Source organism: Bidens hawaiensis, unplaced genomic scaffold (genome assembly GCF_021521415.1).
Source record: "Bidens hawaiensis isolate Kalapana, Puna unplaced genomic scaffold, B.hawaiensis_p1.1 tig00044160_1, whole genome shotgun sequence".
In the NCBI taxonomy this organism is placed as follows: Eukaryota; Viridiplantae; Streptophyta; class Magnoliopsida; order Asterales; family Asteraceae; genus Bidens; species Bidens hawaiensis.
The window spans coordinates 34,701-54,779 of NW_027505879.1; the positions used below are offsets into that span (position 1 = coordinate 34,701).

General features: G+C 36.7%; 1 protein-coding gene and 1 pseudogene across 1 annotated transcript; one reads left to right on the forward strand and one right to left on the reverse strand.

The window, feature by feature from the left end:
- Nucleotides 1-309: 309 nt before the first annotated feature.
- On the reverse strand, nt 310-2,700 carry LOC143615753 (uncharacterized). The gene is made up of 4 exons (XM_077088801.1): nt 2,657-2,700; nt 1,666-2,560; nt 931-1,575; nt 310-882 (listed from the first exon to the last, which is right to left on the reverse strand). Exons 1-4 carry the CDS (start codon nt 2,698-2,700, stop codon nt 310-312), a joined length of 2,157 nt encoding a protein of 718 aa, XP_076944916.1.
- A 13,362-nt stretch (nt 2,701-16,062) lies between these two features.
- On the forward strand, nt 16,063-16,776 carry LOC143615754 (putative mitochondrial protein AtMg00860 pseudogene; annotated as a pseudogene).
- Nucleotides 16,777-20,079: the final 3,303 nt, after the last annotated feature.

Below are 20,079 nucleotides of genomic sequence, written 5' to 3' on the forward strand. Positions count from 1 at the left end.
GTCTTGCGTGCGAATATGCCTTAGAGAATCATGATCAGTAAATAAAACAAACTCTTTGTGAAACAAATAGTGACGCCAATGCTTTACAGCTTGGACCACTGCATAAAACTCCAGGTCATAAGTACTATATCTCAACTTTGCCCCTGTTAACTTCTCACTAAAATAAGCAATTGGTCGACCCCCTTGACTGAGGACCCCGCCAATCCCAACCTTCGAGGCATCAGTATGAAGTTCAAAAACTTGTGAAAAGTTAGGCAATACCATAATTGGTGCGGTAGTGAGTTTTTCCTTGATAACCTGAAAAGCTAACTATGCTCCCTCCGTCCATACAAATGTCTTTCCCTTCATGCAATCTGTCATAGGGGCCATAATGGAACTGAAGTGTGGAATGAACCTCCTATAAAAAGAAGCAAGCCCATGAAAACTGCGGACTTCAGTAATGGTGGTAGGAGTTGGCCAGTTTTGAACAACTGCAACTTTAGATTCATCCACCTGTATCCCATCACCTGAAATAACATACCCTAAGAAGAAAACTTTTGGGGTCATGAACACACATTTCTTTGTTGTTGCATAGAAACTGTCTCTGCGAAGCAAGGCCAAAATCTTCTTGACATGCACGACATGCTCACTGAAAGAAGCACTATAAATAAGAATATCATCAAAATATACCACCACAAACTTCCAAATAAAAGGCCTGAGCAACTGATTCATCACACGCATAAAAGTACTAGGCGCATTTGGTAAACCAAAAGGCATCACCAACCACTCATACAACCCTTCACGAGTCTTAAAGGCTGTTTTCCACTCATCCCCAGGTCTAAGACGAATATGGTAATAACCACTCTTCAAATCCAACTTTGTGAAAATAGTGGCACCACTAATCTAGTCAATAAAATCATCAAGTCGAGGAATAGGAAACCTATACCTCACAGTAATCTTGTTGATGGCTCGACTATCGACACACATCCGCCAGGTGCCATCCTTCGTTGGAGTTAACAAAGCAGGAACCGCACAAGGGCTCATACTTTCACGAACATGACCCTTAGAGATCAACTCCTCAACCTGTCTATGCAACTCCTCATGCTCTCTCGGGCTCATCCTGTAATGGGGCCTATTGGGAAATTGTGAACCAGGCTCCAAATCAATATGATGTTGGATGTCACGCAAAGGTGGCAGCCCATCTGGCAAGTCACCAGGGAAAACATCAGAAAATTCCTCAAGTAAAGGAATCATAGCTTCACGAATCTCAACTTCCTTGGGCACCGGTTTCCCTATCAAAACAAACACATTGTCTGCCATATGAACCACATCACACACAACATCATCTTTATATGTGGTCCCGATAGAAAAAGAAACAAGGGCTTTTTTTGAGACCGTTACCTCTCCCCCCTTTTTAAGCCATTGAAGCTTATAAGGCTTGTGGTGACTCTCCGTCTTCAAGGCCAACTTTTGGACTGCCTCTTCAGAAATTAGATTGTCACAACTTCCAGAATCAATAACAAACGTGCAAACCTTCCCCAAAATGGTACATGTGGAGTGGAAGATATTATGTTTAAGCCATCCGTCTCCATCAGCCTTTGGTGTATAGCAAGAACGCCTAACCACCAAATTCACCCCACATCACCGGTCACAAACTCCTCCTCGTACTCGGGTTCTTCATCATACTCTGGCCTTTTCATATTCTTCATACTGTTCATCTTCGGATTCAACAAGCAAGTGCCTCTTACCCACCTGTTTACAGTCAACTTGCCGATGACCCGTCTCACCACATTTGAAACACTTCACCCCGCTACTACTAGCCCCCTTAGAAGTCGACCAAGTGTTGTTGGCCCCCGACCTCTGTTGACTAGGCACGGCATGAGGTCCTCCACTACCCGACCCCGAATTTCCTCCAGCAGGGGCTGGTGAATACGAACCGCCCACCCGACGGTTTTTTTTTTCAAAAGCCAAGGCCCTTTGGTATGCCTCGGCGACCGTTAACGGATCAAAAAGATTTACAGAGTCCATGATTTGAACCCTTAAACCTCCAATATACCGAGCAACGATTTGTTCATCGGTTTCTTGAATATCATTACGAGAAATCAAATGATAAAACTCGGTCGTATATTCATCAACCGACCTGGATCCCTGTTTCAGATTCTGCAAATGTTGATACATCAACCGTTGAAAGTTGTGAGGTAAAAAAGTGTCCCGCAAACACTTCCTCATCTTGGCCCATGTCACGATCCTTGACTTCCCGAGTCTATTTCGTGTCATCTTCAACTGTTGCCACCATGCTGACGCCCTCCCAGGTAGCCTGGTAGCGATCAAAGAGACCCGCTTATTTTCAGGGACCTCTCGGAACTCAAACACCTCTTCTACAATAACCAACCAATCGATGAACCCCTCCAGATCCAAACTAGGCCCATCAAATTCTGGGATATCAGTACGGATCCCAGCATCCCAACGCTGGTTTCCATCTCCACGTTCTGGTCTTGGTCCCCTCTCGTAACCTTCTTCGGAAGACGAATCATCATTACCAAAAAACGGATTATCGAAATCCCTATTTTCTGGGGCCGGCCTTCAATGATTCATCAAGTTAGCCATTCGATAAATGAGTTGATCGACCACTTGATCCAGTCGTTGCTCCACTCGCGCCATAAATCGTTGTTCTAACTCTCGTTCGTAAACCTCATCGACCGGTCTTCTCCTTGGAGGCATTTTTGAACCAGAAATTCGGCTTTGATACCAACTGATGCAGCGGTAAAAACGAGAATGAAGATCGATCACGTTGGTTCAATCGAATACCGTGATGAACTTCCAAACCCTAAAAATCCCACCCAAAGGTCAGGGAAAATGAAGAGGAAAATTAATTATTATAAAATTCAAGTCTAACTTTTGGAATTACATTACAAACATATAAAAAGACTTCCAAATACGAAATGGGCCTAAAATGGGCCATGGGCCAAACACAAACCCAAAAACAAAAAGATAAAAAGTGCTGAAAAAGATAAAAAGGCCCAAAACTTTATTTAGGAGGCGTTTTTGGGCTTCGGACAGGGACCAAACCGCCAAAGGCTGTTTACCACAATGGGCTCCTCGTCTCAAGCTTCGATTTTACTGGTAATAGGCCTGAAACGGAGCTTCGTGGGCAAAGTTATGCCCGTTTTCGTGGGCCACCTTTGGAGACACGATCATGGGCCTCCAAATATAACATGGCCTGTTCGTCAATACTTGGGCCTTCATCACACCATCTCAGTTGAAACAGCAGCTTGAGAAGCGGCTTGATGAGCGGCTGTAGGAGCGACTGGAGGTGCAACTTAAGGTGTAGGATAATTTACAACTTGATTAATGACTTGAGGAGGGGTGGAGCAAAAGGTGGAGTAGGCAGTGCAAGCATAACGAACGGATCCACTTCAGACAAACTATTCATCAGATTTTGCATCAACATTTCAGGATTCCAAAATCATCTTCGTTTTCTTGTTGTAGACTTTATAAGCGGTTTTATTGGATGCATACCCAAAGAAGTAACACTCATCAGCCTTTTCAGCAAATTAGGGATCATGCTGAGCACTAGTATGGAGTAGGGTGCAAGGACATCCAAAGGTTTTGAAGTAGTTGACTAGAGGCTTCGTCTTGTAATAGACTTCATATGGAGTCTTCTTCATATGCTTGTTGATAATCACACGGTTTTGGATGAAGCAAGCCGCGTTGATGGCCTCTCCCCAGAAGAACAGAGGTAGTTTGGAATCAGACAACATTGTTCGTGCAGCTTTACTCAGTGTACGTTTTCGTCTTTCAGCAACTCCATTTTGTTTAGGAGTATAGGGTGCACTGAAATGGCGTTCTATTCCATTTGAGCTGCAGAAGTCATCCACACAGATCGGTTGCAGAACTCAGTTCCGTTGTCGCTTCGAATACACTTCACCTTCTTGTTTGTCTGTCTCTCCACCAGAGTGATGAACTTGAACAAAAACTGTGCGGTTTCATCCTTATGCTCTAAAAGGAAAGTCCAGCTGAAACGGGAAAAGTCATCAGTAATCATAAGACAATGGGCTTTTCGACCGATTGCCATAGGAGTAATAGGACCAAACAATTCCATGTGTAACAGCTGAAGAATGGAATTTATGATATTGACAGTCTTGGGTTTGTGAGGGAGCTTGCGTTGCTTGCATTTAGAGAATGAAAGACATTTTTCAATGTAAGAGAAAGATTTTACAGACAATCCCCTCACATGTTCCCCTTTAACCAATTTGTTTAGTTTTTTAGAATTAACATAACCTAAACGCCGATGCCATAGAGATGATTTGTTCTCCGAGGCCTTAGATAATAAACATGAAGCGGTCTTACGTGAATAGGAACTATTCATGTCTATTATGTAAGCATCATTATGCCTCGGAGTACGCATCAAGATCCATTCTTCCGGGACTTTAAAACCTAATTTGAGAATCAAGCATTCATTCTCGGTGAATAGTGTGGAGCATTGTTTGTCGCAGATTTGAGAGATGCTGAGCAGATTGTGGTTCAGTTGTTCTACCAAGTTGACATCATCAAACATCAGGATTTCATTCGACACTCTACCTTGTTTGGTAATATTCACACCAATATCACCAGCAAAAGAAACGTATCCTCCATCGAACGGTTTAATGTCAAACAACAAGGATTCTTCTCTTGTCATGTGTCGGGTACATCCACTATCCAAATACCATATACTATTGACAGAACTTCTTGGCTGACCCTACACATTAGCAGTATAATTAGATAGGGGTTCCCGAGACTTAGTTGTCTCGGGAGGGTCAACCATATAGTTGTCAAATGTCCTTTTCACGTTATTATTTATGAAGTTGCGTGACGTGTCAGAATCAGAAGGACAGTCTCTAGGATTCCATGCACAAGAAAGTTTCTCTTTTTAAAGGTTTTTCGTGACTTTCTCCTTCTTGGTTTTAAAACAACATCCTCAGATTTTTCAATCTTTGGATTTCTTTTCTGCTTTCTTTTTGAAGAATTTTCAGACTTTTCTGTCTTCGAATTCCTCTTTTCTCTCTCCTTCTTGGTTGTCAAAAAGGAGGTTTGTTACTCTTTTTTTTTTTTCTGGATCTCACATCCATTTCACTGGCAGAACTGTCAGGTTGGTCATTTCTTGTTCTTGAGCTTGACTTAGCTCTTGAACGGAATTGATTAAACCTACTGTTCATTTATCTTTTCATCTTATGCCAGCTCTTCCAATGTTTTGCAAGGTGAGATGGGTTACCGCACACAAAGCAAAGTTTTCTTCTATCTTCCTTATAGAAACCGCAGTACATAGGTTGTGGTGAGTAAGGAGATGGTTGTACGAGAACAAACAAGATCATCAAAGAGATTTGTAAAGAAATAATTAACAAAAGCTTGTGGACAATAACCATAGTAGCTATTATCGAATTGATTGTACAGTTGAGGTTGACAATGTTGATTGGTGGATTGACAAAAATTGTTTCTATTAGGTGGCACATATTTACCAGATGTACTTGCCCTTTCATTTTCAAAAAAATTTTCATTAATTTTAGTTTGCTCAACTTTACAATTTTTTGACGAGCATGTAGGTAGGTTAGTATTCACTGTTGTCGTTTCATGCACAGTTCTATCGATAATGGTTTCATCAAAAATAGTTTCACAATCACTATCAGAAATAGAAACATCATTTTCATTTTCATTTTCAAGAGAAGTGCCAACATGAACACTCTCATTAGATACATCATTGTTATTATTACATACAGAGTTGATAATAGATGAATCAACAAGCAAGTTTTTATCTCCATAACCCACGTTTATTTCCATACACCCATTTTATTCTACACAACCTGCTAGAGAAGATGAATCACTATTAGGATTAACTGAAAAATTTGCTAAAATAACAGTCTCGAGGGCTGCAGGAACAAATGTCTTTGATATGGACACATGACCAATACCATAGACCATTTCTTCCTTGAAAGGAGAGTTAAAATAAAAGTGAGGAGAGCTAGTATAGTTATTATTAAATGGCGGTGGTATAGCAGAACTATCATAGCCTATACCAGTCTTTAATCTTAACTCCATTTGTGACCCAATTAGTTTGTTCAGCTTTTCGGAGGCTAACTCAAAGTTTTCTATGGCAATTTTCTTTTGGGTTAACTCAATTTCTATTTTGGAATTTTAGCGTTTAGTTCAACTACATGATTTTCATGACGTTGAGCTAAATTTGTAGCAATAGTGACATTTTCCCTAAGTTTTGCCATATCATTGCCATGAGTGTTAATCTTAGTGGTATAAATCTTTGCAGCTTTCTTAAGATCATCATTCTGAACTTTAATGTTACGTATTTATTCTAGAATTTTAGCATTGTGGTTTCTATAATGAAGAACTTTATCTATAATGTCTTAAGTGCAAAGTTTGTGTACCTCGAGAATGAGCGAGGCAGGTGTAGGAATCCCATCGGAGGTGCTAGCCTAATCGGTGCAATCCCAGCGAAGTTCAGTGGAATCTTTAATTCTTCAAATTAATCCCTTCCCAATCAGGTAAAGTTGACTCCGCATTCCTAGAAATCATCGTATTTGAGCTCGACTTTAGGTTCCCGTTTGACGTGCTTCCTTGATTGATTCTAGGACCCTTGGCTTAGAGGAGTAGTTTGGGATGATTCTCTTTTCAGGCCTCTTACCACTTTCATTGTCAGACATCTTAGTGATCTTGATGTCTCCCAAAGCCATTGGAGGATTGGTGCATTCACGTGTAAAGTGACATGGTTCCCACAGTTGTAGCAGCGAAGCTTATCTTTCTCAAAACCCATATTCTTCCCATCATCCTTGAAACTATTCTTCCCGTACTTCTTTATTAAGTTTATGGCACGTTGAACGGCCATGGCCATCTGGTATTTGATATCCATTTTCTTGAGATCATACTTGTTGATCTCGGGAAGATCTCCTTGTTCAAATGACTGAGGAAGCAACTTTCCTTGTAACAACTTCTCATGACTTGCCATAAAGGCATGAAACAAAGCCACATTGGAGTCATCAGCAGAGAGGGGCTTTGAAGCAGAGTAAGCTGGAGTGCTTGGGGTAGGCTTGATTCCATGAGCTTTAAGTGCTTGTGATGCGGCTTGTCAACGGGAAATTGAAAAGAGCTTGAGTTTGAACTTGAAGAAGCTTGAGATACACCAGCATGCTTGAAGGTTGAACTTGGATTCCGAGCCGTGGAGTTTGAATGACTTAAGAATGCTGAGCTCACACCTTTTCCATTTGCCATAATTGGCTTTGAAAGAGAACTGATATGATTATTCATTCTCAACTTCTCGTCCATCACAAACGACTTGATAACTAAGGACAGAAAAGATAAACTCATGAGATGAAGACTTGAAGTTCTCTTGATGGTGATAACACTGCTACTCCAGGAGTAAGGGAGAGAATTGAGAAGCTTGTCATTTATCTCAATTTGGTCGCATTCGATTCCAGCACCATTACTTTTGATAATCAAGAATTCAAACCTTGAAATGATACTATCAATCGTTTCTCCTTGAATGTAGTTAAGCATATTGAACTCTCCCTTCAACATTCCTTTTCGACTGTTTCTCATTTCCAAGTTTCCTTCAAACTTGTTCACTAAGGCATCCCACAATGTCTTAGCAGTAGTGTAGTCTCTCAGTGTCAAAGCAATTTCCCATGAAAAGCATACAGTAAGAACACTAAAAGCTTTTTGATCTTCAGCAAGCATTCTTTTATCATCTTCATTTTAATCTGCAAAAGCTTTAGGAACTTCATCGTCAGTATCAGTTGTCGTAGGACGATGTGGACCTTGTTCAAAGGCTCTAATAAGGTTGTGATCAATAATCTTGAGGTGGTTCCAAAATCTCCAAAACTCATCAAAATCATAGTCCCACTTCATCAACTTTGGAGGCTTAGACGTTGTTCCAGCCTTGTTTTCAAACATCACATGCTGCACAGCTTCAACCTTGTAGGAATAGGATTTGCCATTGTTCAAAATCTGCTCATAAACTAAGTCCAATGTATTCTAATGGAAATTGTATTCAAATAAATTTCGTATTCTAATTGAGCTTGATTAGAATACAATTGCCTTACAGAAAAATGGACAATACAATGATTGTATTCGAATGAAAAATTGCCTAAGTTAAATGTATTCTAAATGGAAGAAAATAGAATACATATAACTTAGAATAATTTTAGATTACAATGATTGTATTCGAGTTGGGAGAATGTATGCGAGTTGAAGGATTGTATGCGAGTTTGGTAATGTATGCGAATGGAAGGATTGTATGCGAGTTTGGTAATGTATGCGAATGGAAGGACTGTAAGTGAGTGAGGAATGTATGCGAGTCTGATATATGTGAGTCGGACAATTTTAATCGAATTTGAATGTATGTGAATGCAACAATTGTATGCGAGTCTCACAAAGTATTTGAGTACAATTGTATGCGAGATCCCAAAGTATTCGAGTCTGATGTATTCAACAATAATTGTATTCGATTTTCCCAAAGTGTTCGACTAACTAATTGTATTCGAATTAGACCATTGTAATCGAACTAATCAATGTATTCGAACCCAATTATTGAATAAAGCCTTTCAATTGTATTCAAATCCTAACAAGGAAAGTCACCAACTCACTTTCCATCACCTTTCTCAAACAGACCCATTTACATGTATATTACAACTTTTGTAGCAAACAATCACATGCACCAACACAAACACCAAACTTGAGAATTCAAACACCAAAAAAATCAACTTTTACACAAACTTTAACATCTTCTTGAACATAAATAACCTAATTTTTTTGAAACTTTGAAGAACACATAAACCCGAACCCACTTATTTTCTTGAAAATCCGTCTTTTCACACACACAAGACCAAAATCCAAGGTTGTGACCCAAGATCTACAACTAGTAGAGCCCGAAAGTTCTGATACCATTTGTAGGTCCCGTGACCGAATCAAACAACACAAAAAACTAAGTACTATTCGTACTTGGATCAACCTCACAACTAGTTGGCGAAACCATCTAGCTAGAACTGAGATCTCGGATCTTTTGGTGTGTGTATGTGGGCCGAAACTAGAGGGTAGGTGGAGGGAGAGTTTTGATAGTATGTAAGTAATAATAATGCAAAAGGGTTATGGTGGTGTATGCTATACACACACAATATATAGTGTGTGTATTGTCATACACCTATTTCATTGATAACGGCCCCATGGGCTCCAATTACACAAGTCCTTGGACCCAATACATACAAAAGTAAACGAAACGTAAATGTAAACTAACACGATAAAAATATGAAAGACTATTAAACAAAACCGGGCTTTACAACAATTAATATAACACTATCAATTTTGCAATTACACCTAAAAAAATTTTCCTAAACAATCTATAACCTGTCTATATTATAAAAAAAATCTAGTAAAAACTAGCTATATATATATATATAGCGTGTACTCGTATTAAAGGTAAAATCTTTGATAACGGCAACAACGACCCCAAATGAAACTCAAAAAATAACTCACATAACTAAAACTCTCGCCTGCAAAATCGTGATCGGCATTAATGAGCACATGAAGTATTATTCAGATATAATACTCACTGGTATTATTATGTAACTGTTAATTTATAAAAGGGTCATAAATGTAATTATGTAATTAATTAGGCCCATTCGGCAGTCAAAGTTACAAGAGCGGTTGTGTTTAAATATCATTTATATCCAATAGGTTAGTTATCTGTGTTACACGCGGACGTAAAATAAACAAATAAAGAAAACATAATATATGAGTATGCTATACATTTAAATGAATTGTAAATGTCATATTTGTAACAACAAATACTCATTAATTATAAGGTATTACATTGTTGTTTGTATTAAAAAAATATAACCAAATAGAACACTCGGTCAAACAATGGCGAAAACCTGAACAAGTTTGACTTTCTTCGTTTGGTCAACCCCGAAACTAAATATTTCACGGCCCATAATTTTGTTGCAAATCAGCCCAAGTAAACTTGTCTAGTAGCCCACAACAATAATGAGTTGTAATCTGGCTCAAATTTGAAATAAACCCAACAGCCCAAAAGAAGTAACAATGGCTTGAAGAAGAAGGCCCATCCATTATGAAGCTCAATCCCAAATCCAAGCTCATTCTGTTTAATAACCATATTAGGGCAGTAAATCTAAAACAACTTAATATAGCAGCCTCTATCATCATCCGCCGCCACCCACTTCGCCGAAACCTGCCCTTGGCTATTTGCCACCGTGCTCCACCACTATATCCACATCCACCTTCACTCAGAGATGACCACCTTCACCTCCACTTTCATCAACCACAATCGGAAAATCTAGTTCCGGCCGCTGCCGTCATCATACACAACCCAAACACGACTATATTCCTTCATCCACGGCTACTAGACAATGCATCACGACAAAAAGAAAAAAGAAAAGAGGGCTGCCGGAAAAACGCATACGGGCTAACTCGCCGTAAAAACAATATTTTTCAAACTCTGGCCATCATCTTCCAGGCAATCCGTATTCCGGCCAACAACCACTGTTTCTACGGTCCTGTTTCTTCTTTCTTTCTTTGTTGACGTCACTGGAAAATTGTTGCCGGAAAAACGATTATGTTTTTTTTAATATTTAGATAACTTGAAACCCAGACAACCACCAGCTACCACCGCCATCACTTACCGGCAAACCGATCGGTCACATCTTCATCCAACAGATGCTACGGACCAAAATAACCGACACTCGTGTATCGGAGTTTGATATTTTAAATCATCAACTTCGAACTCGTCGTCAGGATGAATCGCAGTGTCGCCGAATTTTTGACGTATGGTGTAACACTTCCTGAAACGTCCGGATCTTGGCATTTGTAGATCCTGAACATCCAGATCTACAAGGATAAGCTTAAAACACGCTTATTTCCCCATTTATTTCCATCTTTGTTTCTAGATCTAAAAACTTTATTTTCAAACTTCAACAGGATTTAACGTCTCGGTTCGGGTAATAGCGGAAATAGAACCTGAATATCAAGAGCAAAGTTGAATCATAAGATTCGACCCGCTTTAATACCAATTGTAATTCCTATGGACGGATCAAACAACACAACAACTAGTCTACTTGGATCAATATCAACACTAGCTAGCTAACGGAAATAACTAGTGAGAAACCGAGATCTCAGATCTTGCTTAGTTTGTTTATTTGTCGTGAGGGAAGAGAGAAAAGAGAAGAAGAGAGTTTGTAGATAAGGATAAGGTTAGATAATTTGCAAAAGGTTAATGTTTGCATGAGAGACACACACTATTTATATTGTGTGTTCTCATGCACCATACTTGTATTATTACGGCCCAATGAGCTTCATATTACATGGCCTCGGGCCAAACATACAAATATAACAATCCGACTAGGTAACCAACATAAACGTTAAAGTATGAGTAATTAAAAAGACTAATAACAAAATGGGCCTTACAATATATATATATATATATATATATATATATATATATATGTATGTATGTATGTATAGTTTTTTAATTAGTTCATTAATGGTAAAACAGTTAATTAACTAGTTAATTTTAATGAAACAGAGAAATATGTAATATATGGGGTTCTAGAATGAGAAATATGTGATTGGCTTTTACGGTTTAGGTAAATATATAATTAGAGAACTTAGAAAGAAAATATATGTAAATTAAACCACATGTACATCGGAAAATATCACTAATTCTGAAGGTCTGTATGCAATCTGTACGTAGATCTAGATTTATTTTCTCTTTAGCATGAAATTAATTAGCATAGGTTTCAAAAAAGGAACAATCACATAACTAAAACTCTCGATTGATATGTGAGTAACACATGAAGTATTAATAACATACAATACTTAGGATATAATAATATGTGTATTACTACGTAATTATTAATTAGTAACGCACACCATTTAGATAGAAGCAACGCGAATCGGTGTGTCGATCCACAAAGCAACGCCTCATATGTATATACACTGGTGTAAATCTTCATCAAAAGTAGCAGCAGAGGAAGAAAAGCAATATAAGTTTAAATATCACAAACCATATAACTTTTATGTAATTAGTTAAATGAGGCAGAAGCAACAAACCGAGGCCTGCAAATGAATTAAGTGAACATACACTTGAAATGTCTGTTCCCTTAACTTTAACCTAATAAAACCATCAAACACGAACAATTAAAATAACGAGTTTTCTTGTCCATGTCCTTTCGTTAAGAAAAATAAACATACATGTGTTTCTTTACGTTCATTTGTTAATAGTATAAACAAACTAACAAAGGAACATAACATTATCAACAAAACACCAGCTAAAATAAACTTGAACATCTGTTTGGCCTAAAAAGCTTAATAAACAAGATCTAAAAAGCTTAATAGAGATTATTTCTGCCTGCTATGATCAACGTATGCTGTGAGCAGCCGGCAACACACAAATCAACCGCCAGAACATGAATAATTAATTATACTTATCAACGCAATGTTGAAATATGCATAAGAAAAAATCAGATGAATAATTAAAGAACAAAGACAAAAGCAACATACCCAAACCGAATGGCATATCTCAGCATCCTAAAAAGTGACTGGATGTTCATGGCACAAACTCTTTCTTTCCCGTGTGACGATTTCATTCTTTCCTTGTATGCACCCGTGATAACAGTTGAAAAAGCTTTCCACGAGCATGACGGCTAAGTGCGATCCAAGGCATGAAAAGTACATGGCTTGTTGTTTGATGTTTTGTGGTGATGTTGTTCCTGAACATAATGCTGCTGTTGCGACTATCAACACTAAATACGTCATGCAGTTTGTTGATTAATAACTGATAAGGAACCGTGATAGTTAGTTATGGGTGTAAGAGCCGGGCTGCTCGTGAGCTATTTGAGATCACGTCGCTAAAATATTGAATCGAGTCGGGCTTAAACAAGCAGAGTACCTATTTTGTTTCTGAATAAATCTACTTGTTTTGTGATGAACTGTAGTTGACTTGCACTAGTTGTTTTCTGTTTATGTGTTACCAATTAATTTTTAAACTGTTTTCTATTTTGTGATTCCTGACTTGGTGTGGTTTATTTCTTGACCAACTTATGTGCTAAATCATCTGTGTATATATAGTGAAGCTGTTTTTAATCTCAGTTGGCTTGGCTTTCTTGTTGATTAACTTCTATGACTGGTCTAGTTTTAAGATGAAATTTTATCAGCTTCTTTGTCAATCTGTTTCGATTTTAACGTTGTGATTAAAATTGGAATTGGTCGTATTATTGTTGTCATGTTATCAATATCTGAAAGATGTGTAAAGGAGGAAACATTATTTTATGTCTTGGCGTAGATATGCAATTCATATTATCTTTTAGCAGCCTTTCTATGTCCATATTATGTCTTAAAAGGGGTTACAATTTTTAATTAGTTACATATTGATAATGGAATTCTGTTTTATGAAAAGGATTATCATACAAAGATAAATCAATAATTTCGACATGAAAATTGTACTTTTCTCCACTATTGTTTTGGGTTTAATTTGTTATAGGGTGTAGTGTCAAATATGACCTCAAAGGTTTTTTACTCTTTTTCAATCAATTTTTCATTGGAAAAAAATAGATTTAAGCTTTTGTTACAGGGTTAAAAAAAAGTTTTTCTTTTAATTATGAAGGGCTATTGGTTTTTCAAATTGATAAAAAAAATAACGTATGACATAGTATGTTTTTCAAGTAGAAAATTCTTATTAATTGATCAATAACAATAATGTCATTGTTTAATATCATTCTTAACGTTGGGAGCATGTTAAACATTTTTTACTATGGTTCATATGTCTTAGTGCATGTACTCTTGTATAGTTAGTTGAATCTTTTTGGCTCGAGTATTTTTAATCAGTAGTTTTATCAAATTTGTCAAAACTGTTCTGCCTCGTATTTTTCTTGTTAGAGATGTGGTATATGTCTTGTTGCGAAAATATTGTTTTTTTGTGTATTCAATGAGAATCTGTTTGGCTGTTAATTTGCTGTCTAAATATAGAATTGTTCAATTCTCATGTTGTTAGACGTGGTTTTGCATTGTGAATTTCATTTTTTTATTTCTTTTAAAACCATGCTAAATGTCTCTTGCCTCTATAACTGTTTCTTTCTTCTTGAATTATGTTGAGACATAAAAGGAGGAATCATGATTTTAATTGCTAGTTTGTTAGATTTCAAGATAGGTGTGTTACATATAATATTTGTGTATGGTGTTTGTTGTTTATGCAACTTGTTTTGTCAAGATTTCTCTTGAAAATCTGTTATGCTTGTGTGTTCAATTTTGGTTGCACATCTATGATTGGGTGTTCAATCTGAAGTCTTGTCTGGTTTGTTACCATGTGGTTCACTTATGTTGTCAACCAGTTGTTATGTGTGTCCTTGATTCTTTGACAGCACTACATGTTTTTTCTCTTTTGTGTAAGAGATTCTGTGAATTTGTTTACAGTTACAAATTACAATCTCTTTGGTTGTTTCATTGTTGTCAAACTTATATCTTGAATCTTATGATTCTGTCTCATACGTGAAGTTGTAAAAGTTTTTTGACCAAAGTCAAAATTAGTCTTTATGATCTTCAGGTATCTTATCTTGTATCTTGAATCTTGTGATTCATTTTTTTATGTGAAGTTGTAAAAGTTTTTGCTTGTTCAAATTAGTCTTTATGTTCTTTGTAAGTTTTCTTATATATTTCTTGCAAAGTTGTAAAAGTTTTTGAACAAGTCAAATTAGTCTTTATGTTCTTTGTAAGTTTTCTTATATATTTCTTGCAAAGTTGTAAAAGTTTTTGAACAGGTCAAATTAGTCTTTATGTTCTTCACATCTCTTGTTTTTCAGACATAGTTCTGTATTTTTTAAAAGGTGTGTGCCTTTTATTCTCATATCTGATAGTCTTATACGAGTATGTGATTTGTCTCTTTTAAAAGTCATGTGACTTTTGTCTTCTTATATCATATGTTTTTCCTGCTAGTATTCTAGAATCATATGATTTTTTTATATCACATGTTGATATATGTCTTGTGACATCTCTTAGTCTTATAAGCCACGTGGCTTTCTATTTCATTAGATGTGTCTTGTGGCATTCGTCTTCTTTATCAGTGATGAATCTACAATTTTTTGTTTGATTAAGAATATACATGTGATGGTCCATGATTGGAGAAAATTGTTATCTTTGAAAGTATTTTCAAGCTTGTGTTATATCTTGATTGTGTTCTTTCTTACTAGATGAGTTTCTGAACAGTTAAGTGGGAAATGCAAATTGTGTAAGCATCCTTTATTAACACTAAGTTGTATTTTTTGGTCCTATATTCATATGTTGATTAAATTTCTCTATCAAACATTGCTGCTATAACGTTTGGGTCATTATTACTAAGTTGTCTGATTTGAAGTGGTAAAACAACTGTTTGATGACTTTTTTTTGGAAAAATATTAATCAACAAGAAGGTGATGTAGCAAGTATGCAGCTGTACAGTTTATTGACTACTGATAATTCTTTTCAACATGAAACTAATGTTTAGGGCACTTTGGTCAATTCAGAATTAGAGGCATTATCACAAAGATATGAAGATGTCTTTTCTGTGCCTACGTCTCTCCCTCCAAAAAGAGACTGTGATCATAGAATTGTACTCAAAGATGAAAATATTGCCATTAATCAAAGGGCCTACCGATATCCTATAGGACAAAAAGACGTTTTGGAAAAACTTACACAAGAATTATTAGAAGCTGGTACGGTTAGAAATAGCAAAAGTGCTTTTGCTTCTCCTGTAGTATTAGTTAAAAAGAAAGATGGATCTTTGAGATTTTGTGTCGAATACAGGCAACTCAACGAAGCAACTGTAACGAACAGGTTTCCCATTCCTTTAATAGAAGAACTATTGGATGAATTAGGAACTGCTTCTGTCTTCTCTATGTTGGATTTAAGGGCCGGTTACCATCATGTCAGAATGGATGAACAAGACATTCCTAAGCTGCATTTAGAACTCACCAAGGCCTTTATGAATTTGTTGTTATGCCCTTTACAAATCCTCCAGCAACCTTCCAATCACTTATGAACACTACTTTCAAATCGTTGATGAGGAAGACTACATTAGTGATTTTTGATGATATTTTGGTGTATAGCCCAAATTTGGCACAACATCTGATTGATTTAGAACAAGTTTTAGTCATTCTTAGGAAGGATTCCTTATTTGCAAAGAAATCAAAATGTTCATTTGCTGGTTCTTCGGTTGAATATTTTGGACATATTATCTCAGGTAAAGGCGTTCAGACTGATCCTAAAAAGATTGTAGCTGTTCAACAGTGGCCTATTCCTACTAACCTTAAACAGTTAAGAGGGTTTTTAGGCTTAGCAGGCTATTATCAAAGATTTATTAAAGCATTTGGAATTATGGCTAGACCATTGACTGAATTGTTAAAGAAAGAAGGATTTATGTGGTCTGAAGTTGCACAACAAGCCTTTGATCAACTCAAACAAGCTTTAACTTCTGCACCAGTGCTGGCTTTACCAGATTTCCCCTTAACGTTTGTGGTGGAAACCGATGCTTCTTCCAAGGGTTTAGGAGCAGTTTTAATGCAGGAAGGTCATCCGATTGCTTTTATTAGTAAAGCTTTGTCCACTAGACAACAAAGTTTGTCGGTGTATGAGAAGGAATTATTAGCAATTATTATGGATGTGAAACAATGGCACCATTACTTAATTGCTAAGAAGTTTTTAATCAAGACCGATCAAAAGAGCTTGAAGTATTTGTTAACTCAGAAAGTGACAACTCCTTTGCAACAAACCTGATTATCCAAGTTAATGGGATATTCTTATGAAATTTCTTATAAAAAAGGCGTTGACAATGTTATAGCTGATGGGTTGTCAAGAGTTCAAGGCATGGCATTATTTGAAATGGGCATTAGTCATATTGATCCTTTGTTGCTTAATAGAATCAAAGCTACATGGAAAACTGATGAAAAGTTACACTCTATTATTTTGCTGAATATTAAAAATGGGCAAGCATATCCTCATGTTACTTGGGATGGTCATTTGCTTAAAAAGAAAGGCAGGTTATGGATTGGTGATGACAAGCAATTAAAACAAGACATTCTTTGTCTTTTCCATTCATCTCATGTTGGAGGCCATTCAGGTTACATTCCAACTTTAAAAAAAATTCAAGCCATTTGTTATTGTAAAGGATGTTCTAAGCAAGTTTATACCTTTGTAAAAGAATGCTCATCTTGCCAACAAGCTAAATATGAGCCTGTAGCTGATTACTACAACCTTTACCTGTTCCTGATCATATCCTCACTGAATTGTCCATGGATTTTGTTTCCGGGCTGCCTAAGGTACAAGGAAAAGATGTGATATTGGTCATTGTCGATAGGTTATCTAAATATGCACATTTTATTCCCCTTTCTCATCCTTATAATTCTGCACAAGTTGCTCAACTTTTCCTTGATAATATTTTCAAGCTGCATGGTTGTCCTATGGCCATTGTTCTGATCGGGATCCCATTTTCTTAAGCCAATTTTGGAAAGACTTTATGAAGTTGCAAGGTGTCCAATTAGCACATTCCACTGCCTATCATCCTCAAAGTGATGGTCAGACAGAAGTTGTAAATCGATGTTTAGAGACTTATTTGAGATGCATGACTATGCAGAATCCTCACAATTGGTTGAAGTGGTTAAGTTTAGCTGAATGGTGGTACAATACCACTTATCATTCCTCTCTTAAGTGCAGCCCATTTGAAGCTTTGTATGGTTTTCCACCACCGCTTCATATTCCTTATATTCCTAATGACACGAATGTGGAAGCAGTTGAAGCATTACATAGAGATAGAGAGGTTATGATTGCTAGTGTCAAACAAAATTTGATCCAAGCTCGCAATAGAATGAAACAAACAGCTGATTTGAAGAGAACTGAAAAACTGTTTGAAGTGGGTGATTGGGTTTATCTCAAGTTACAGCCCTTTGTTCAATCCACTATGCGTGTTAGAAAGTATCCTAAATTGGGCCCAAAGTATTATGGTCCTTTCCTAATTCTACAGAAAGTTGGAAAAGTGCCGTATAGGTTGGATTTACCAGATGATTCCCAGATACATCCGGTATTTCATGGATCTCTTCTCAAGCGTGCCCATGGTACGAGTGCTCCTCGGATTCCCTTACCAGCACTTCCCCGTTTTACTTTGCAACCTCGAGCAATAATTGACCGCCGTGTAGTTAAAAGAGACAATGCTATGGTTACTCAGGTTTTGGTACATTGGAATGTTCTTTGGGAGGGAAGATTTGTTAGATATGTTTTAATAAGTCTAAGGACTGGAATTGCACTACTTGATAGTTAGAGGTCTAAAGATGTAAATGTTGTAATTGTTCATTTGGGTCAGTTAGTTAGGGTTCGTTGAGTCGTTGTATAACTACCCTAACTGAAGGTAATATGATCAGCTATTGATTGTGATCATTCTTCCTCATTTTGATTCTTCTATCTCGATTCATGGCTAACAGAAAATATTAGGGTTGTGAATGTGTCAGCACTAAACAAGAAACTCGGTATGGATTTGGAAGCAAAAATAACTCAAATCAATATAAATGCAATCATAATTTTATTGATTATGTGGATCAAACTGATCTTGGTAACTTACACCGATTACAACAGATGTGATCTTTGGTGCTAGTAACCGTTTGAGACAGTTATGTTAAACCTCATCATATCAAACAAATAATAATATCCCTCCTAATCTAACCTAATAACAAGTATATGTTACATATACACAATAATAATATAAAGCTGATGATGTTTAATATTCAAATAGATACGAGCCCAGCAATCTGTTCACCGCTCATTCATTCAAGTAATTAATTTTTATATCGCGATTACAGAAACAGAGGCCAATACAGAGTGCTATTTAACCATGGTAATGTTTGGGAAGAAATGCGAGCTTCAAATCAAGTAGAAACTTTACAGTCTTCATCAAAATTCAACCTTTATATGTCTCCAAGGTGGCATAAATCTTCATCAAAATAAGCAAAGAATAGAGGGAAAAAGTAACCAAACTTGGTAGGTGTTTTCGGTTTGATTAGAAGAAAGCTAAATACGCCATCTGAATCTAAGCAAAACTCATCTTGATTCTGAAATGGGATATAATTTTCAGGCCTCTTCTTCATCAACCCTAATGGCGCAATTTCGAAAACTTGATGAATGGCCTCACCCCCACCCGTTACCTCTTCTTACCGGCCAGGTTGATTCGGGAAAACGAGCATCAAGAAACACTGTAAGGCTCATCACAGTGTGTTTTCCCGGTTCCTAAATCTAATCTTCAGCAAAATGAAATTAAAATCTTAACCAAGTCCTATTTTTTAAATGGATATCTTAAATTAAAACAATCATCAGAACCCTTTCAAAATAAAGATCAAATCAATAAACAATAATTAAAAAAACATAAAAAGTAAACGACTTACATAGATCAGATATCTCAGCCTCCAGAGAAGTGACAGGATTATAACACCGATCATGGCAAAGAGGCCGTCAAATAATTTTCCAGATGATCATCAACAACAATGACAGGTGAAACAAGCCCTTAAATCATGACAGCTGACAATCCCATAATTTAATTTATTTTTCTTTTTCTGAAACTGGAACCGTCTCAAATTTTCCCAGTTGAAAAGGTTAATTACGCAAACGTAAGTTTATTATGAGATTAATAATATAAAATACCTATCAACTTCTTACAAGTTCAACCATATTGATTTCAAAATCATTTACAGATCTAAGAATCACTGATCTATATTTTAATCTGACATGAATTTGTATACTGAACATGATCAAATAGCAACCACTCTCTTATCATTTAAGTACAGCAGATTCACAAATTTTAAACATTTAACCTGATCCAAAAGAAACAGAATAGTAATTGATGGATTCTGTCATTTCACTGATTCGTGCTAAATAACGAGCTAATGAATCCCTCTCTTTTTGCCATTGGACTTCCCAATCAAATTCATCGTAACACTCATAATGATCAACTTTACGAAGATCCCATTTTATTCCGATTTGTGTAAGTCATACAAGAATACAAGATAATGGTAATCCATATACCAGGAGAGAATATAG